The sequence below is a fragment of the Haliotis rufescens genome, unplaced genomic scaffold, assembly GCF_023055435.1.
Source record: "Haliotis rufescens isolate VD_foot unplaced genomic scaffold, xgHalRufe1.0.p SCAF_21, whole genome shotgun sequence".
NCBI lineage: Eukaryota > Metazoa > Mollusca > Gastropoda > Lepetellida > Haliotidae > Haliotis > Haliotis rufescens.
In genome coordinates, this window is record NW_025963902.1 from 8,120,840 (window position 1) to 8,141,358 (window position 20,519).

Sequence of the window (20,519 nt, forward strand, 5' to 3'; positions counted from 1 at the left end):
AAATGCAAAACAAAACTGAAGCATAGTTTCTCAGTGGGCTAGCACTATAAAACCGACTTAATTACTGACTAGAACAAACAGCCACACATGCATGCGCGTCGTTACATAAATGCAATATGCATGAACGCAACGTTAAACCTCACTTCATCTCGTGTCTTTCAAAAGTAGTTTCTCGGTAGCTGGGGAGCTGATCGGAATCAGGCTAACAATATTTCCACTATTCTCGAGATCAAATTATAAGTTGTATATACCCATCCTCACCCCAACCCCCACCACCTCACCCCCACCACCCCACCCCCACAACCTCACCCCCACCACCCAACCCCCACAACCTCATCCCCACCATCCCACCCCAACCACCTCATCCCCACCACCCCAACCCCACAACCTCACCCCCACCAACTCATCCCCACCACCCCACCCCAAACACCCATCCCCACCACCCCATCCCCACAACCTCACCTCCACCACCCCACCCCCACCACCCCAACCCCACCACCTCATCCACACCATCCCACCCCCACAACCTCATCCCCCCCCACCACCACCACCCCAACCTCACCCCCACCCTCCGAATATCAAACGGTCTGCCCCTAAACATCTCAGTCATAATATGTGAGTTGTATTCACACCCACGCCAAAAGTATACTGCCATTTTTATTGATCCACCTTTCGTGGGATAAAAAAGAGACATGCATTCTTAATCAGATAGCAATTTGGAAACACAATATTGATATACCCCCATGAGTGTGTTTAGATTGAAGTTGTATTGTCGATTGTGGGAACACGCCTTGAATGGACACTGGGATATCAATGAAGCACAACCTCAGATATTGATAGTCACCCGTTATTTGTGTAAGTCCTGTACCCGAAGAGGTTTCTTTACGATTCATTACAGCTGACTCCTATGGCACCCTGAAGAGTATTTCAGTAATAGATATAGCTTAACGTCGGGCGAAAACCAAACATGATGTCTCTGACAACAACGAGCACGGTGTTGACAAACCAGTGACCTTGGTCAGGGCGAATGTGTACATCAAACCCACGATTATTTGATCTCAGACGCAGGGAAGCAGTTTTTCCTTTACAGATCGTAACTGTAATGTGCATATTTATAATTCGCCAAATCCACACCCTAAAGAGTGCTATATTATTATCCTCCGCCACGAAGTGGGAAGCGGGTATAGAAATGGGTGTTGTCCGTGCGTCCTTCCGTCCATCAAGTGTCGTTTCCGGAGCAGAACTAAAAAACCATGAGAGATATCTTAACCAAACTTGGCACATGGATAGGACTAATGGTGAAATGGTGCCTTTTGATAGTTTGGGTTTTTCGAGAAAAAAAATTCGAGTTTCCATGGCAGCGACTTTGATTTAGGCTAAAATGGCGGTATTGGCGGAGGATATGAGTATTTACTACTTGTTATCAATGGATCATGATCAGCGTGCGCTAGATTTTCATTTTCAGCTCCCTGGCCTGGGGAGTACAAAACCTAAGTTGCCTGTTAGGCGCAAATCAGGTGAAGTTAAGCAACGTCAGTCGCGGAGAGCCCTTGAATGGGTGACCGCGTTTCGGCAACTTGGCTCCTGAGAGTTTCTAGGGCTTCGGTCGGGCCCTACACTGAAGCACTTGTAACATATGTGGCGTCTCCTTGGGCAAGTGTCTATGTTCGAATATGGGCCTCTGTTCACCCAGCAGTGAGTGGGTACCCGGTAGCATGAGATGGCAATGTGGTTGTTAACCTTCTAACGTCTAACAGGCAGCTTGTATACTCCCTAGAGACCCGGTTGATGCATGTCATCGATCCCAATTGCGTGGATCGATGCTCATGATATTAATCACTGGATTGTCTGGTCCAGACTCGATTATTTACAGACCGCCGTCATATAGCTGGAATATTGCTGAGTGCGGCGTTAAACAACAAACCAACCAACCAATCCCTAGAGACTAGAATTTCTGTGACCATAAAGTGATATCGTCTTAAATAGAACGTCGAGTTATAGAGTTCTTCACCTATCCCACATAGGACATAGGACATAGGACATAGGACACTTGGGAAGAGCGTCCGTCTCACCTTACAGCAGAACATTGCATTTTTTGTATTTGAAAAAGAATGAGGCTTAAGTAAGGTCCTCTGATTTTACGCAGCTTAAACCAATATTTGAGTAATCAAAGGTTCCCAACTATTAATTAAGTGGATAGACGTTGTTTCAAGGATTCGAAACTGGATTAGGCGGACGCTTCGTCCCCACCGGTAACGACCAACAAGTAACAATGCACAATGCGTTCCAAAGAATCTCGATCACATCCCTGTTTAGAAACAGTTGGCAAGAAGGCTGTGGTCAGGGTAATTGTACGACGCTTCGCCAAATTACACCAAGCCATTTTGATTCACACGATCGCCTTGGCACGGGAAGGGTATAATTGCTGGGTGGTGCCGCGTTGGGTAACAGGGAAACACTCACCCTATTTTTGTAAAGTGTGTGGGTGGCTCGTAGAGCAGGACAGAGCGGGTGGAACAGGTAGAGTCGGACATGTTTACCGTATTTGTGAACACCTGGTGTTATTTGAGATTTTCAATGATCCATTCACATTTTCAATACAATGGGATTGTTTCGGTCAATATTCGAGACTGATTATTCAGTCGTTAACGTTCCATGTTATATGAGCAATATATATAAACTGACGATATATATAAAATGAAAATGCAACAAAATTAAGTTCAAACTAAATCAATGCAAAACACATCGTTCAAACACAACAATGCTCTTCAAAGAAAACTTTATACGTCCACGGCACGTTTTATTTGTAGAAAATGCGAAAAAGTGAAAAGCTCCTGCTGCATGACCAGCCGATACCACACGTGCAATAAGGGTAAAGGACGGCATGAGTGAGTGAGTGAGTATGGCTTTACGCCGCTTTTAGCAATATTCCAGCAATATCACGGCGGGGGACACCAGAAATGGGCTTCACACGTTGTATCCATGTCGGGAATCGAACCCGGGTCTTCGGCGTGACGAGCGAACGCTTTAACCACTAGGCTACCCGACCGCCCCGGACGGCATGATCCCACTGATTGCGGGAACATTGCTGAGTGTGGGGGTGGGGGTGAGGTCGGGGGTGAGGGTGGGGGTTTTGTGATGGGGTGGTGGTGGTGGTGGTCAACAACAAACAAGCAAATAAACAAACAAACAAAAAACTTTGTGTCTTCCGTCGAGGTATGTACTCGTATGTGTCTCTTACATTGTCATTGTTGACTGTTTTTTTAATGTTGTACAAATTAAAGGTGACATGTAAATTGACATAGCAGTTGAAATCCATCCCGTCGTATAGTTAGACGTGCGGGCTGCTGAATCGCGAATGCATCATGTCAGTCAAGTAATGTTAAATATGTTGACAGTTACAAGGTGTTTGTCTTACCATATCTGTCTGAAGTAAAAGTCTACATAACAACAGCACATCTTAATATAAACTTTATTCACAAAGACTTGTACATTGCATAATCTGTAGCGAGGATTTCAAGTTTGGAGGTCACGGATGAGCATCAATTATATCTTTATCCCTGCAAATAAAGAACGTAAGCTGTTTCATATAAAATGGAAAAGAAAGAATATTGTGGCTTGTCAGTTGAACACTATTAACTATATACACGTTTGTCATTTTATTGCATATATCAAATACTCGATGTTATTGTTATCATTTTGTACCAATACCCAAGCTATTATATAAAATGTTCATCAATTAATTCATGTTATGTCTTGACGGACACCTCCAAATTAAGTTGGTGTAAGAGGTAAGATTTGAATAAGTTTTAAATTCTGATTGACTTATTTCCAATGAAGGATAAGAAACCTACCCGGTAAGAGCCATATTTCTGGGTGCCGGACTGGGCTCCCCACTGGTTCCATCTCTGACCTGCAAATATCCACATACATTATTGTGCAATACAGCGTGAGAAAAAATAAATTTGGTATTTTACGAGCACATCAAGTACCGATTATTTCGCACTCCTGTAAAAATAATGCATTTCGTTGTGTTTTTGTTTGTTTGTTTGTTGTTTAACGCCGCACTCAGCAATATTCCAGCTATATGACGGCGGTCTGTAGAATAATATTCGTGTTGACCAGACAATCCAGTGATTGACATCATGAGCATCGATCCACGCAATTGGGATCGATGACATGTATGAACCAAGTCAGCGAGCCTGACCACCCGATCCCGTTAGTCGCCTTTTACGACAAGCATAGTCGCTTTTTACGGCAAGTATGGGTTGCTGAAGACCTATTCTACCCCGGATCTTCACGGGTAGTATTTGGTTGTGATTCCCAATGATGAATGCATAAACCGAAAAAGATTAATTGATGATGATGATGATGATGATGATGATGATGGATATGTTTCTAATTACTGTGCTAGAAGGTATTGTCCATTGTATTTGTCACATACCTTGGTAACCGTCTTGATGCGCTGGGTAGGTGTTCACATGTTCAGGGTAGGTTTGGGTGTGTGTTGACGGGTAGGATGGTAGGTGTGAAGGATACGTAGGGTAGTCATTGGACGGGTAGGTTTGTTTGTAACTCGGGTATCCATTGACATGGGACGGCACAGATCGACGGTATCCTGGTCAAATGAAAGCATTCATTATGATATATGGTATGTAACAAGCACATAATAGAAGCCATCGATGGTGACATCAACATCATTTATTCAACACGATACTAAGCATATTTCAGAAGGAATTCCTGCACAATAATACGTATGTTTTCGCATGGTATTTACCCTTTTTTTTATTAAATATGAAAGAATAAATTTCTCATCTCATTCAGTAAATGGAGGGTATTAAGGTGAGGTAGGGTGAAATGGGGTTTAACTTCGCGTCCAAGATTATTGCACTTACACAGCGACGTGCATGCATGTGTGTGTGTGGCTGCTTGTACTAGTCCACACTTATGCCGATTTTATAGTGCTAGCCCACTGTGATGCCATGCCCCAGTTTAACATGAATACCCAGTCTGAAGCAGAATACTGACTCCTAGCGGACCAGTCCTTGTTTAGCTCCTTAATATCGAGCGCTAGGCAGCGTAACAACAAGTACCATCCTTTAACGTCTTTTGGTATGACGCTCTCCGGGCGGACACTCTACCACTAGACCCCGGAGGCGGCCAAGGTAATGAGGTTTAAATGAGTATGAGTGTATAGAGGGAAATATATCACGTTTGTCTGATCGTGGTTGAGATACTTGGGTCTTACTTCTGTCATGTCCCTGAGAACGTCCTCCCCACAGATCTGGAAGTAACACAAGACATGTACACAATCTGCTTCTTTAGATGATATGTGTCATTGGTAGACTACTAAGTGTTAAACATTTGAAAAAGCATCTTCCCGAGACAAAGGGAGTTAACTGGACATGTGGAAACTGGAATTTTACAGTCTCTTGCCTCGGGAAGATGTTGAATAAGTAGCATTGGAAAACATCCAACTTGTCCCTCACGCAGATATATTACAGCTGCATATTATTTACGACACTCTCTCGAAAATTATTTACTGTCTATGATTCCGCTCGATTTAAGTCATCACACCCGTAATTAAAAGACGTTTATAACATAAATATATTAATAAATGAGAGTGAGTGACTGAGTGAGTGAGTTTGGTTTAACGCCGCTTTTAACATTAAGCCAGTTATGTCACGGCGTGTCAGCTTAATGTGGGAGGAAAGCCCGAAGGGATGCAGGACTTAGACGTTTACCACTACGGTGAAACCAACGAGAATGGGTATGGTGGTGACAAACCTAGAAACATATTCGGGGCGAACCCGGATTCGAACCCAAAGTCAACAGTGCCCAAGGGACGCAACTCTGCACAGCGAATTGCGGCGCCTTAGACGACTGGGCCACCTGTGCCCCCTAAATACATGAGATGAGGCCCATAATGACACGCGGTCACACACCAGGTGACACATCAGTTAAAGTTAAGCAAGAGTAGTTGGATAGTGAGTGAGTGAGTGAGTTTGGTTTCACGCCGCTTTTAACAGTATTCCAGTTATATCGCGGCGTGTCAGTTTAATGTGGGAGGAAAGCCCGAAGTGATGCAGGTCTCAGACGTTTACCACTTCGGTGAAACCCACGAGCACGGGTGTGGTGCTGACAAACCTAGAAACATAATCGGGGCGAACCGGGATTCGAACCTACAACCATAGGTTTCTGGCATTCCCAAAGACGCAACTCTGCACAGCGAATCGCGGCGCCTTAGACGACTGGGCCACCCGTGCCCCCTAGTTGGATAGTGACCGCGTTCGGCAGCTTGACTCCTTTGAGTTTGTAGATCTTCGGCCCTGTCCCACACTAGTATATGTAGCTACTTCAGTACGTGATCGCAGAGCAGCCAGCTGTAGGTATGTGAATGACGAGCCACGGCCTGACGTCCATCAAGTTCAACACTCATTTTATGAATACCCATACTCCACTAAACTCCCGACACTGTTTAAAGTCGATTCTGAATTAATACGATCATATGGCTACAAAGTAATTTAATTATTTCGTTTCACAAAGGTCATAAAGTGAGGCTGATTATTGCTTTACGTACCAGTAGGATACCTGTCTGGGTTCTGGTTACCAGGGTAGTTGTTAGGGTAGTATTGATCTCTGTATTGTACATCCGGGTACTGCCCGTAGGATGGATAACGGTTATAGACAGCACCGGAACATACCAAGGAGCATGCGCACAACAGAGCAAGGGACAAGATAGACTCCATGATTGAGATTCTGAAAGAACAACATATTTCTTAAAATGATATCTGTAAAATGACGTAATACACGTACACGTAAATTTGATAAAAAAGGAATTGATAGCTTTCTTTTTACGTTTGAGACCTCCTGTACGACTGTACATGTGTTGCAATCTTTATGGAAGCAGAAAAATAGACTAAAATATTGAACATGGTTTCGTCCTAACTGCTCACTTTGCACACAAAGTCAGTGAGTGAGTGAGTGAGTTTGGTTTAACGCCACTTTTATCAATATTCCAGCAATATCACGGCGGGGGACACCAGAAATGGGCTTCAACCATTGTACCCATGTCGGGAATCGAACCCGGGTCTTCGGCGTGACGAGCTGACGCTTTAACCACTAGGCTACCCGACCGCCCCTTAGACACAAAGAGAAACTTTTGTATGGACTAAACCTTGCCTATTAATATGTTAAAGGAAGTATTACGTCATATATGTATGTGATGCTATTTCCATGAAAAGTAATAGTGTCCCAATAGGGAACACCAAAACGAGCTTCGTACACTGAACCAAGATAGGGTACTGGACCAGGGTCTGCGACACGGCAAACACGTCTTTACCAATCAGTGAGTTATATAAGCTACCGTAATGCCCCTATTATAAGGACCACCTCCGTGGTCTACTGGTAGAGCGTCCGCCCGAACAGCGTAAGGTCCGGGGTTCGATCCCCGGCCGCGTCATACCAAAAGACGTTAAAAGATGGTACTTGTTGTTATCCTGTCTGGCGCTCGGCATTAAGGGGCTAAAACAAGGACTGGTCGGCTCGGAGTCAGTATACTGTGTCTGAGTGGGGTATTCATGTTAAACTGCGGCATGGCATCTCAGTGAGCTAGCACTATAAATCGGCATCAGTGCGGACTAGTACAAGCAGCCACACAAACACACACACGTACATGCACGTCGCTATATAAGTGCAATAATCTTGGACGCGATATTAAACCCCATTTCACCTCACCTCACCCTTTTATAAGAGAGCTCGCCATGGCTGATGCTATACTTTACACAGTTCATTCTAGTGTGCAGATAGAAACATATTGTCTTACCTGAACAGCAGATGTGCGTCTGAACCGTTGATGTTGCTCTGAGGTGAGAGACTGGGCCTTATATAGAAGTGAATAGACGTATAAAAACATCGTTTGACGTATGGAAATTAGCATTTCCTTATCACTATATTTCTACTTCGTCACAAGCTACAGCCAATAAACGGCTGTGACTGGTTGGTAACACCACAGCTGACAGACATCCGGTGGCAAGGAATTGTTTAAGTCATTCATCCGTCACGGGGTATAACCCTGTGTCGCCTTCATGACATTTGGAGCATCTGTCAAAACAATGACTCTTAAAATATGTCTTTTTTTATTGCACAAGGTGACTGACAACATTTGTGTTTATGTTTCTAGTTTTGTTATTATTAATATAATCACCAATCATCCTTATCAAAATAATGGTCACGTTGTTGTGAGCTTTACCTCATTTCGATACATTTCTATCATAGGTCGTCAGATTATCCTTGGAACTGTTGGTGTAGTAGTCGTAGTAGCAGAAATAGCACTACTACTACTACTACTACTACTACTACTACTACTACTACTACTACTACTACTACTGCTGCTGCTGCTACTACTACTACTACTACTATTGACCCGTGAAGATCAGGGTTAGAATAGGTCTTCAGCAACCCATGCTTTCTGTAAAAGGCGACTGTGCTTGTCGTAGGAGGCGTCTAACGGGATCGGGAGGTCTGGCTCGTTGACTTGGTTGGTTCATGTCATCGATCCCAGTTGCGTGGATTGGTGCTTATTATATTAATCACTGGATTGTCTGGTCCTAACTCGATGATTTACAGACAGCCGTCATATAGCTGGAATAATGCTGAGTACGGCGTTAAACAACAAACCAACCAACCAATCAACTACTACTACTACTACTACTACTGCCACTACTGCCACTACAGTTCCTAGCATGAACTGATAACTTATTAGTGAAACTACTACTACTGCTGCTACTCCTACTACTACTGCTGCTGCTACTACTACTACTACTACTGCTACTACTACTACTACTACTACTACTACTACTACTACTACTACTACTACTACTACTACATGAACCACTTTGCATTGCTAAGGCCATTACAACACATAATATTGCTCCTGCTGTTTCTCGTTGTCACCACGCGTTGCTGCTATAACTAATGCTTCCACTTGTTCTATTAGTACGAAGAGCATTATTACTGTATGCACATTTTGACGCATTTTATATTTGCTTTTATCAAACGTCTTGGATAGTTGGAACACCCATTTTAAACCACTACCGTAAACAAATTGATAAGTGTTTTTTATCGGAGTAACCAAGGGTATGTTATTTTCGATTGTTTGTATTTATGCAAGTGATAAATTAGGCTGATCGTGTATTACATTTTCATCATCGACCATGGGTGTTAATCATTGTAAGCGTATAAGATTTGTTCATTTCCAATCCTTATTGTAATTGTTTTCACATGTGTTCATGATGGTGCAGCTTCTACTGCTACTGCTACCGTGATCACTGCAACGACTGCTACTCCTACTGTTTCTGTCGCTACTGCTACTGCTACCGTGATCACTGCAACGACTGCTCCTCCTATTGTTTCTGTTTCTGTCGCTACTGCTACTGCTACCGTGATCACTGCAACGACTGCTACTCCTATTGTTTCTGTTTCTGTCGCTTCTGCTACTGCTACCGTGATCACTGCAACGACTGCTACTCCTATTGTTTCTGTTTCTGTCGCTTCTGCTACTGCCACCGTGATCACTGCAACGACTGCTACTCCTACTGCTTCTGTTTCTGTCGCTACTGCTACTGCTACCGTGATCACTGCAACGACTGCTACTCCTACTGTTTCTGTCGCTACTGCTACTGCTACCGTGATCACTGCAACGACTGCTACTCCTATTGTTTCTGTTTCTGTCGCTACTGCTACTGCTACCGTGATCACTGCAACGACTGCTACTCCTACTGCTTCTGTTTCTGTCGCTTCTGCTACTGCTACCGTGATCACTGCAACGACTGCTACTCCTGTTGTTTCTGTTTCTGTCGCTACTGCTACTGCTACCGTGATCACTGCAACGACTGCTACTCCTACTGCTTCTGTTTCTGTCGCTACTGCTTCTGCTACCGTGATCACTGCAACGACTGCTACTCCTATTGTTTCTGTGTCTGTCATTACTGCTACTGCTACCGTGATCACTGCAACGACTGCTACTCCTACTGTTTCTGTCGCTACTGCTACTGCTACCGTGATCACTGCAACGACTGCTACTCCTATTGTTTCTGTTTCTGTCGCTACTGCTTCCTGCTACCGTGATCACTGCAACGACTGCTACTCCTACTGTTTCTGTCGCTACTGCTACTGCTACCGTGATCACTGCAACGACTGCTTCTCCTACTGTTTCTGTTTCTGTCGCTACTGCTACTGCTACCGTGATCACTGCAACGACTGCTACTCCTGTTGTTTCTGTTTCTGTCGCTACTGCTACTGCTACTGCTACCGTGATCACTGCAACGACTGCTACTCCTACTGTTTCTGTTTCTGTCGCTACTGATACTGCTACCGTGATCACTGCAACGACTGCTACTCCTACTGCTTCTGTTTCTGTCGCTACTGCTACTGCTACCGTGATCACTGCAACGACTGCTACTCCTATTGTTTCTGTTTCTGTCGCTACTGCTACTGCTACTGTGATCACTGCAACAACTGCTACTCCTGTTGTCTCTGTTTCTGTCGCTACTGCTACTGCTACTGTGATCACTGCAACGACTGCTACTCCTGTTGTCTCTGTTTCTGTCGCTACTGCTACTGCTACTGCTACTGTGATCACTGCAACGACTGCTACTCCTGTTGTCTCTGTTTCTGTCGCTACTGCTACTGCTACTGCTACCGTGATCACTGCAACGACTGCTACTCCTGTTGTTTCTGTTTCTGTCGCTACTGCTACTGCTACTGTGATCACTGCAACGACTGCTACTCCTGTTGTTTCTGTTTCTGTCGCTACTACTACTGCTACTGCTACTGGCCCTGAAATCCAGTGTATTGGTAATTTACGGAACACATCTTGTATTTCATGCTGTTACTATACAACCTCACGTTAATATGCAATGGGCATCGTGTTCTGTATCGTAGACACTTGTGTCACAACACTAAGGATATCATGGTTTTCTTGATTGCTTTAATGTAGATAGGAAATTAATTGTCATCTTGAAAAATAACAATAAATAAATATAACACTTTTACAGTAGTCATCACAAGCGCCAGTATAAATATTGATGAAATAACTTATGACGTACATGTAAGTGTCTACATATGTACTTTCAACTGTAATTATGTAAAAAAGCAACCACCATGTCACTATGTTGGCGCTCGTCCTGTCACTTTGACGTCAAGGACAGCATATAATTAAATGCTTCATTCATACATGAACACGTGTCAAAGTCTGTACCTCCTTGAGATAAACTGCAATAGAATGACGGAAGGATGTCTCATTCTGAATTTAATAAACTATTGTTGATAAAGAGACAAGTTGTTTTCTTTAAACTCCCCCTCAATGCAAGCGTCGGCGTATGACAACCCCAGTAGGTCATGTCAATCAAAACGTTCATTTATAATAGGAGATAACGTGAAACTTGAAAATCCACTCCCTACTTTGCAAACGTTTATAAAATATATAGTACTGTATCTTAAGGCACAATTGCAGTACATTAAATGAAGATGCATATGTGTTCATATGCAGCTATGTAGAGGAAAACACCTTGCTCTATTCCCATGTATAGTGTAATAAAGTATATTAAGAAGTTAAACAAACAAACAGTGAGTTAAAGTTTAATGTCACATCGGCAATATTTAAGCCATATCGTGACGAGACAAACAAACAAAAAATGCAAATGTCTAATACTCACCCAACACAAACTACTCCAGAAAGTCCAGGCCATTAAATTGCAAGATGAAAAGAAAACAAGGAAAAGAAAAAGATGTATTGAAGATTAATTCTGATATTGTTGGTTACTTATACTTTTTATTTCGTCTTTGTCAGTGTTCTTGTTTGCCTACATTCCAGCACCCTTTCGGAGTCTGTTGAGGATGACAACAACTTTTAAAAGGTACAGGTTATTCATGTGAAGGAGATTAATCCCGATTAAAAAATGTCAAGATCAATAAAAAAAAGTACTTCTGAACCTAATGTCTCTTAATAATGTCTGAAAGAAATTACATCGCATGGTGTCATAATTACAACATTCAAAATAAATATGGTAACTTTTCAAGTGGTAGAACAAGAAGGATCATTTAACAGACTGCATATGAATAGATCTTCATTTAATAGACAACAATTGTGCCCTAATCGTCAATATGTTTTTGTCAATAAAAGTTTGTAATGTAGGTAGATTTCCCAGTTTCTCCTTATCTCTTGTAATAGTAATAAGGAGTGTATTGACTGACATGACGTCCTGGAATTGTACGATGCCGGTGTGGTAGGCTGAAATGACTAAATTTGACTCTAGACTCATGAGCCTAGGTTCAAAAGACTCTACAGTCATATTGGCCAAGGCTCACATGACTCCCCTAGCCAGGCTCAAAACACTCCCTCTAGGCTCAGCTAACTCCCCTACTGGGCCCAAATGAACCCCCTTGTTTTGAATTAAAATGATTACAGAAAAGATCTCTTCCTCATTTTCTATTCTGAAATGTCAGGTTAAGAACAATCACCAATATTGTGTGTCAGATGTTTTAATACCAGAAATTTAATTACAGTTTTATATTTAACTTTATTTGGACTCCAGGTGTCTCTCTTAAATCACTTTACTTTTCTTAACCTATAACTTATTTTCAGAATAATCCCTGTGTCCTCCATCCAATTCTTGAGCATCAGGCTCAAACTACTCCCCCTATTCTATATCCGATTCTTGAGTATCAGGCTTAAACTACTCCCCATATTCTATATACGATTCTTGAATATCAGGGTCAAACGACTTCCCCTATTCTATATCCGATTAGTCCATAGTCACATAGAGATATTTGTTGGTTGTATGGGACCAGGACTGGTATTGTAGTTTTTACAATCAACATACGCTGAAATCTCTTCATCAACAATATTATGTCATATTTCACAATGAAGTTGAATTTGAGAACGATATATCGTTGTCTTCCATTTTATCATAAGGAAGTCAAGGGATTTGGCAAGTGTTGATAAATGAATGTATAAAGCCTTTGATGATTTGTTCTCATGACGTCACGGTTGAAGGAAGAGTACCAAGATAACCCACGTGTTATGACATTGTGGTTTTCTTAATACAGTACATGATGTCAATTACGGGCATGTAGTGCCAGACGAAATAAACTACATGTAAGTATATGGATCCGCATAGTATGTATATGACATATTGTACATGCTACATTGTTACAATCGTGTTTGCAGTATAACAACAAATGCATTAGTCGTAGCAGTAGCTGTAACAATAAAACAATCGTCAAAGAAGAAATGGTAAGCCTTGGTGCCTAATCAGTTCTTCAAGTAGTGCAAAACATACTTATAATTTTTTTCATAAACATCAATATGAATTTCCACTTGTGATGACAATATCACAAAAATATTACTGTTGCTACTAATAGTATTACTACACTCATAATGTGTTCGAAAACGAATTGTTAAAAAAGTACAGGAATTCCATTGACAAGATGAGAGCAATCAATGATCATCTCTTTTATACATTTAGTGAGTGAGTGTGTATGGTTTTACGCCGCTTTTAACAATATTTCAGCAATATCACGGCGGGGGACACCAGAAATGGGCTTCACACATTGTACCCATGTCGGGAATCGAACCCGGGTCTTCGGCGTGACGAGCTAACGCTTTAACCACTAGGCTACCGGACCGCCCCTCATACAGTTAGGATATGAGATCTTTCTGTACCATCCTGGGAAGTCTGTCGTATGGTTTCGCAAAGATTCTATACTATGGCTACTTGTCTCCAGTATGTTTAATACAACTACATAACTAAGTTACGTGAGGTTTTTCAGTTATCGAAAAATATTCCTGGATCTGTAACACTGAAATTGAAAACAGCATTAGAGAAGTTTTATTATAGAAAGTAACAATAGAAAACATTGCCATCAGTGACGGGAAGCACAACTATTAATGCAACATAACTTGGAAACATTGCCATCAGTGACGGGAAGAACAACTATTAATGCAACATAACTTGAAATCATTGCCATCAGTGACGGGAAGAACAACTATTTATGCAACATAACTTGAAAACATTGCAATCAGTGACGGGAAGAACAACTATTAATGCAACATAACTTGTTGAAGTTGCAATAGCGGTTGACAGTTACATATGTACTTGTAAAATGTTTGTTTGTTTGTTTAGGATATAGAACTATTATATTTTCATTTTAAAGGTTTAGAACGAAGTGTTAATAACAGTCACTAAACGCTGACTAGTATCTATCCATTCGCATCTAAGGACGAACATAAGCAGAAGTACATGTAGTTGAAGGGTTAATTAACAAGCATAGTGGTAAGTTGTAAGAAAATAAATATGAAAACATTACTTTTAATATAAACCATGAAAACGAAATTAACCGAAACAAATGAGATTATTTTAGGCTGATGTAAAAGCTCTCACTACAATAACAAATGATCATATACCTTAACGACATGCAGATTCATTGTTCTCACATGCCCTTCAGACGCGAGGTGACCAACCAGTCAGGGCCGTTTATTGGCTGTAGCTTGTAGTGAGTTGTGTAGGTCAAAAGCAAATGGCCATTTCAATGCGTCAAACGATTCATCATGGGTCTATTCACTTCTACATAAGAACCATTGATTCGTTACTATCTCACATTAGATCTACATCCCCGGTGTCAGACTCATAACTGGATATTCGGTAAGATCATATTGTTTTCTTCATAGAATATAGAAATTGCAGTGTAATGTTAAGCATTACACATCTACCTTATCGAATTGATGCCTTTGTATCCTCAGTCCCATTACGCCAGCAAATAATTATTCTATGTTGAGATTGGTATTATCTTCTCAATCTTAAAACAATCAGTAGTATATTCTCACTATTCAACTTAAAATTCACATGTAGTATATATCACCATTCGCCTACCTATTACTATTCTTGTGGGTGCCCCTACATGAGTAAGTCCTTCAGTTAACCTATCAGTGTGCAAATTCGGGGTTTCTTTTCGTAAAATGATGGCCATGTTTGATGTCGTTAACAACCCGGTCAGAACTTGGAGTCTTTTTTTAATTCTGTTGGAACTTGTCATATACTTTTTACAAGATTTAATGTATGGTTTGGTAAAATAATTGCAAAATCTGCAAATAATCATATTATTATGTTAGCTAAGAGACTCATTTTTATTTCTTGTTTAAAGAAAATGAAACCCTCAATGGACGTTTTTAAACAAGTATTAAAAGATGCTATTTATTTAGAATATCTGTCAGCAAAAAATTAATAATAAGCTTTGTACTAATAGCAGAAAGTGGAAATCGTATTTTGGTTTACATGATGCCTTGAATCTTACATAGATTGCTGACTGTGTGTTATTATTGATTATTTCCAATCACTTTGACTCTATTGCCAAAAAAAACCTACAATGTTTCTCCAAAATAATGATTACAATATTATAGTTTTGTATTGTTTATTCTTTTATTATTAGCTTATCCGTCTATGATTGCTCATAAATATTGGGTTAACAACTTTCATGCCAGAATATCTTGCTCGATCCTACATGATCAAGGCCTATCCAATTTTTTACGCTTAGAACAATATGCTGTGTCAAATTGTTAATAATGATATATATACATACATATATATATATATATAATTGATGCGTTTAAAACGAAATTACATATTACACTTGTCAACAATGTGTGTTTGAGTCAATTGTTATTCGAAGAATCTCAACCATGGTGTCTATCGTGTCGCTTGCTCTGATTTGCGCATTCGTCCTGGTATGTTCTGGTGCTGTTTACAACCGATATCCACCCCACGAGCAGTACCCGAATGTGCAATACAGGAATCAGTACGTCCCTAACAACTACCCCGGCAACTATTACCCAGACAGGTATCCTACTGGTAAGTTAAGAAATACTTAACCTTATTTCAATCATTGTTGAAAATACTACTTACCTGGACGCAATCATTATATCACTATTTTTTTACAATGAACCAGGGTAGTTTTAAGGTTTGCTCAGAAAATGAGGGAATTCATCATAGTTGATATCGCAATCGTGGGGTGAGTGAGTGAGTTTGGGTTAACGCCGCTTTTAACAGTATTACAGTTATATCACGGCGTGTCAGCTTAATGTGGGAGGAAAGCCCGAAGTGATGCAGGTATCGGACGTTTACCACTTCGGTGAAACCCACGAGCACGGGTATGGTGCTGGCAAACCTAAAAACATATTCGGGGCGAACCGGGATTCGAACCCAAAATCATAGATTTCTGGCGTGCCCAAGGGACGCAACTCTGCGCAGCAAATCGTGGCGCCTTTGACGACTGGGCCACACGTGCCCCCCACAATCTTGGGGACTAGTTTACTATAAGATGATCCAGTCGATGGGGCATATTTAGTGTGACTGTGTGCGTATTGCACTGTAACATGTAACCTGCTATGTTCTTATTATCTGATATTCTGCAAATGTTCTGAGAATAAAAGCATTGTGTATTGTCAGCAAGATCATAATTAAATGTTTCTATTCAATTTAATATATAACGTCTTATATATTATCAGATTAGATTGTTTACATGCACGTCTTGTATTCCTTCCAGATCTGTGGGGAGGATGCGCTCAGGGACATTATAGAAGTAAGTCTTTTGTTTCCAAAATCACCGTCTCTCTGATAAACATGACGTAAGATATTACCAGCTATTTGTTTCTTTCTACTGGGTGAATTGGTTTTGTAAATTATGTTTTATTGTTATACCTTTTCTGTAGGTTCATACACCGCCTCCGTGGTCTAGTGGTAGAGCGTCGGCCCGGTGAGCAGAAGGTCCGGGGTTCGTTTTAAAATGGTACTTGTTGTTACCCTGTCTGGCGCTCGGCATTAAGGGGCTAAAACAAGGACTAGTACTGGTCGGCTCGGAGACAGTATGCTGTGTCCGAGTGGGGTATTCATGTTAACCTGCGGCATGGTATCTCCGTCAGCTAGCACTATGAATCGGCATCAGTCCGGACTAGTACAAGCAGCCACACACACAAAACACGTGCATGCATGTCGCTATATAAGTGCAATAATCTTGGACGCGACGTTAAACCCCATTTCATCTCACCTGTAGGTTTATACATAACTGCAACATCAATAGCGTATACCGTTTGTCTCTCATCTATCAACAATAACATAATAAATGCTTTCATTTGAACAGGATACAGACAATCTGTGCCGTCCCATGTCAATGGCTACCCGAGCTACAGACAAACCTACCCGTCGCGTCACTACCCTACCTATCCTCTACACCTACCTTCCTACCCTGAGCACTTAAACACCTACCCCGGACATCATGACCGTTATCAACAAGGTACCTCAATTTACACAATGTATAATAATTTGATAATACTATGAATAATATTAATGTTGTAATACTTAATATTAACATTTCTGTTATACACATGTGTAAATGTCATGTAGCTATGACCAGATGCCTGGTTTTACATGAACGGAAAACAGCGAGAAGTAATTAAAGTGCTATTAATATCCAATTGTGTCTCTGTCTTTGTCCCAATTTCACCTCTGGTCACATGGAATATATGACATAGTAAGGCATATGACTACAGTAAACTACGGTTTACTCAAAGGGACTATTATTTTTAGTTCGTTATAACCGTAGTTCGTTATAAGCATATATTCAGCATAATTACCGCAAATAGTCGGGACTAAAAAGTAAGTTCGTTATATCCGTCAGTTCGTTATAAGCATGTTCCTTATAACAGTAGTTTGCTGTATTTGCAGGTCACCGATGGAACCAGTGGGGATCCCATTCCGGCAGCCAGGGATATGGGTCTTACCGGGTAGGTGTTATTCATACCATTAACATGACATGAAAACAAATTTTGCCACAATACAGTACATATATGTACAACCGTGTAATTTAATATTTATGTACCATACCTTTACTTGGTTAATTTTGTATGTAATGCCATATAGATTGTTATGAAATATTACGTTCTCCTTTTGCAGGGATGAAGAGCTCAAGATGACTGACACTGCGTGCATGACTTCTCGGCTTGAAATCCTTACTACATTGTGCAATTACAATTCTTGTGAATAAACTTTGTAAGATTATCAACTGACTTTGTTGTGTGGATCCTACTCGGATTGACAGGATACTGACAGATTTAATAAAACATCGCGGCAAAATATATTGTCCACATAATACAATCAGTAATCCTTGACAACTGCAATGCGTGTATAGTCTATAAGAGCCTTTGTTTTTCTGACACAATGAGGTTGTCCCGATCAATGCAGATGACCATGAATTAATATATATTCACTTTTATTCGATAGCTGTTTTAAAAAATTACATATGTTATTTTTATACTATCTATAATTCACTAAAAGCAAAATTACAGTTCCGTGATAATTATTTGTGACATTCCTTGACAGATTTATATCCGAAATGCCTGTCACCTTTGACTTCAACACGCAAAATGTGATGTCGGTGTTGTGTAGGCTGTCATCTGAGGTCAAATGCCCATGTAACCTATGGTTTTAAGAATGGAACTTCATGTTATCGCGAGTGCGAAAGCCTTGCGTGAAGGATGTGAGTTATGGTACAGCTAAGTGAGTCGGCGTGTGACATTAATTCACCTGTCACCTAATACTTTACTTCTCTGAGACCGACGACCTGAACCTAGAGGTCACTGTGTCAGGGCAGGGCATTGTCAGGACGTACATACATACATACGTACATGCTTGTGTGCGTGCGTGCTTGCGTGCGTGCGTGCGTGCGTGCGTACGTACGTATGTACGTACATACATACATACATACATACATACATACATACATACATGCTTCTTAGATTGAAATAACTCCTCTAAGACACCGTGAAATGGAGCAGGATACCAAAACAATTTAATGCGCCGCTTTTAGCACTATTCAAGCAACAACAACAACAATGATAATAATAATAATAATTATTATTATTATTATTCGGTCAATCTCTTATATTTACCAATTATAATGGGAGGGCGTGGTTTGCTTAATGTTGGGGCTCTTTATGTTAGAATTGTTTGGGGCACTTTTGAATACTTTTATTTGTCTGATGATCCTCTTGTGAAGCATGTCAAGATTCATGATGAAAACAAGGCACTCCACAGTATTCGTATATGAGTTAAGGATGTGGGACATACTCACAATGGCAGTGTTGTTCTGTACTGCTGGATGGTACAGAAATGAGTGTCAACTAAGCGAAGTGCCATATCAAATCGGTCCAGACTAAGTTTTTCAAGGAGAGGCTATCTGATTGATGCAAAAAATATGTTGAGGGCGTCATGAAAAATGATAAATACAAAATTCTTCGGAATAGGTCCTTATACAGCCTCAGACCTATCCAGGTCAAGAGATCTTTTTCTTTTTGATAAATCCAATGAAAACATTTATATCATTGAATTTTTTGTCCCTTTTGACACTACTATGATTGACAAGATTCAGAAAAAAAAACATGGCAAAAATGTGGACCTCGCTTTAGAAATGTCACGCTTCCATCCCAAGTACCAAGTTGTCCGACTCCCCATTGGTCTCGGTGCCTTAGGTTTGGTACCTCCCAATCTGTTGACTGACATTGGGAGAGTACCCGGGTTTGCTGCCAGGAATAGAGCCCTTCGGACAATCTGGGTTATGCAGTCTACCCATTTTGGGTGGGTTTGACTAGGCAGCGCTTCCTGAGAGAAGTGTGTTGAGGGGGCCAAGAGTCCATTCTTACATATTACAGTGCAGTCTACGTGTCCACTGGCGATTTCTTTCTTTAAAATGTGCTGAAACTTCCTAGTTTCGACTGCAGAGGTCAAGTTTACATCTCACACAGTCCACGCGTCAACTATAGCAGTGATTTTCACATCTTAGTGCTCATCAGTTCCCACCCATCATAATCCATTAATTAAAGTACGTGTCTTTATTCTCGCATGTAGTGTTGCGGTTATATCTGAGATTCTCAGGATCTTAATAGCATTGTTGGTGAGGTGAGGTGAAATGGGGTTTAACGTCGCGTCCAAGATTATTGCACTTATATCGCGACGTGTGTGTGTGGCTGCTTATACTAGTCCGGACTGATGCCGATTTTTTAGTGCTAGCCCGGTGAGATGCCATGCCACAGTTTAACATGAATACCCAACTCAGACACAGTATACTGACTCCGAACAGACCAGTAATTGTTTTAGCCCCTTAATGCCGAGCGCCAGACAGGGTAACAACAAGTACCATCTTTTAAATTCTTTTGGTATGACACGGCCGGGGATCGAGCCCCGGACCTTCCGTTAACCGGGCGGAAGGAGGCGAAAACGCGAGTTGCTTTGACTTTTGCTCAAAGATGATTTTGAAATGATTATCATACCTATCGTATATGCTTTTCATGCTTCATGTGTAGACATATCTCTATGAGCGTATTTTTGTACATCGTAGGTATTACTCAGTGTGTCCTCGTGAAGTTGAAATGCATATGTAAATCATATGCAAAACATAAACAGTCGAGG

At 41.1% G+C, this 20,519-nt stretch overlaps 2 protein-coding genes and 1 long non-coding RNA gene across 3 annotated transcripts; 2 read left to right on the top strand and 1 right to left on the bottom strand.

The window, feature by feature from the left end:
* Positions 1 to 3,445: 3,445 nt before the first annotated feature.
* LOC124111476 lies at positions 3,446 to 7,897 on the bottom strand. The gene is made up of 6 exons (XM_048401057.1): positions 7,826 to 7,897; positions 6,581 to 6,759; positions 5,249 to 5,284; positions 4,445 to 4,618; positions 3,855 to 3,913; positions 3,446 to 3,560 (listed from the first exon to the last, which is right to left on the bottom strand). The coding sequence occupies exons 2-6, from the start codon at positions 6,747 to 6,749 to the stop codon at positions 3,555 to 3,557; spliced, it is 444 nt and encodes a 147-aa protein (XP_048257014.1). The 5' UTR covers positions 6,750 to 6,759; positions 7,826 to 7,897; the 3' UTR covers positions 3,446 to 3,554.
* A 329-nt stretch (positions 7,898 to 8,226) lies between these two features.
* On the top strand, positions 8,227 to 10,128 carry LOC125382949 (guanine nucleotide-binding protein subunit gamma 4-like). Its single transcript, XM_048401327.1, has 2 exons — positions 8,227 to 8,240; positions 9,303 to 10,128. Exons 1-2 carry the CDS (start codon positions 8,227 to 8,229, stop codon positions 10,126 to 10,128), a joined length of 840 nt encoding a protein of 279 aa, XP_048257284.1.
* A 6,464-nt stretch (positions 10,129 to 16,592) lies between these two features.
* On the top strand, positions 16,593 to 18,106 carry LOC124111475. Its single transcript, XR_007222558.1, has 4 exons — positions 16,593 to 16,638; positions 17,197 to 17,349; positions 17,781 to 17,839; positions 18,009 to 18,106. It is a non-coding gene; the product is annotated as an uncharacterized LOC124111475 (long non-coding RNA).
* The last annotated feature ends 2,413 nt before the right edge of the window (positions 18,107 to 20,519 follow it).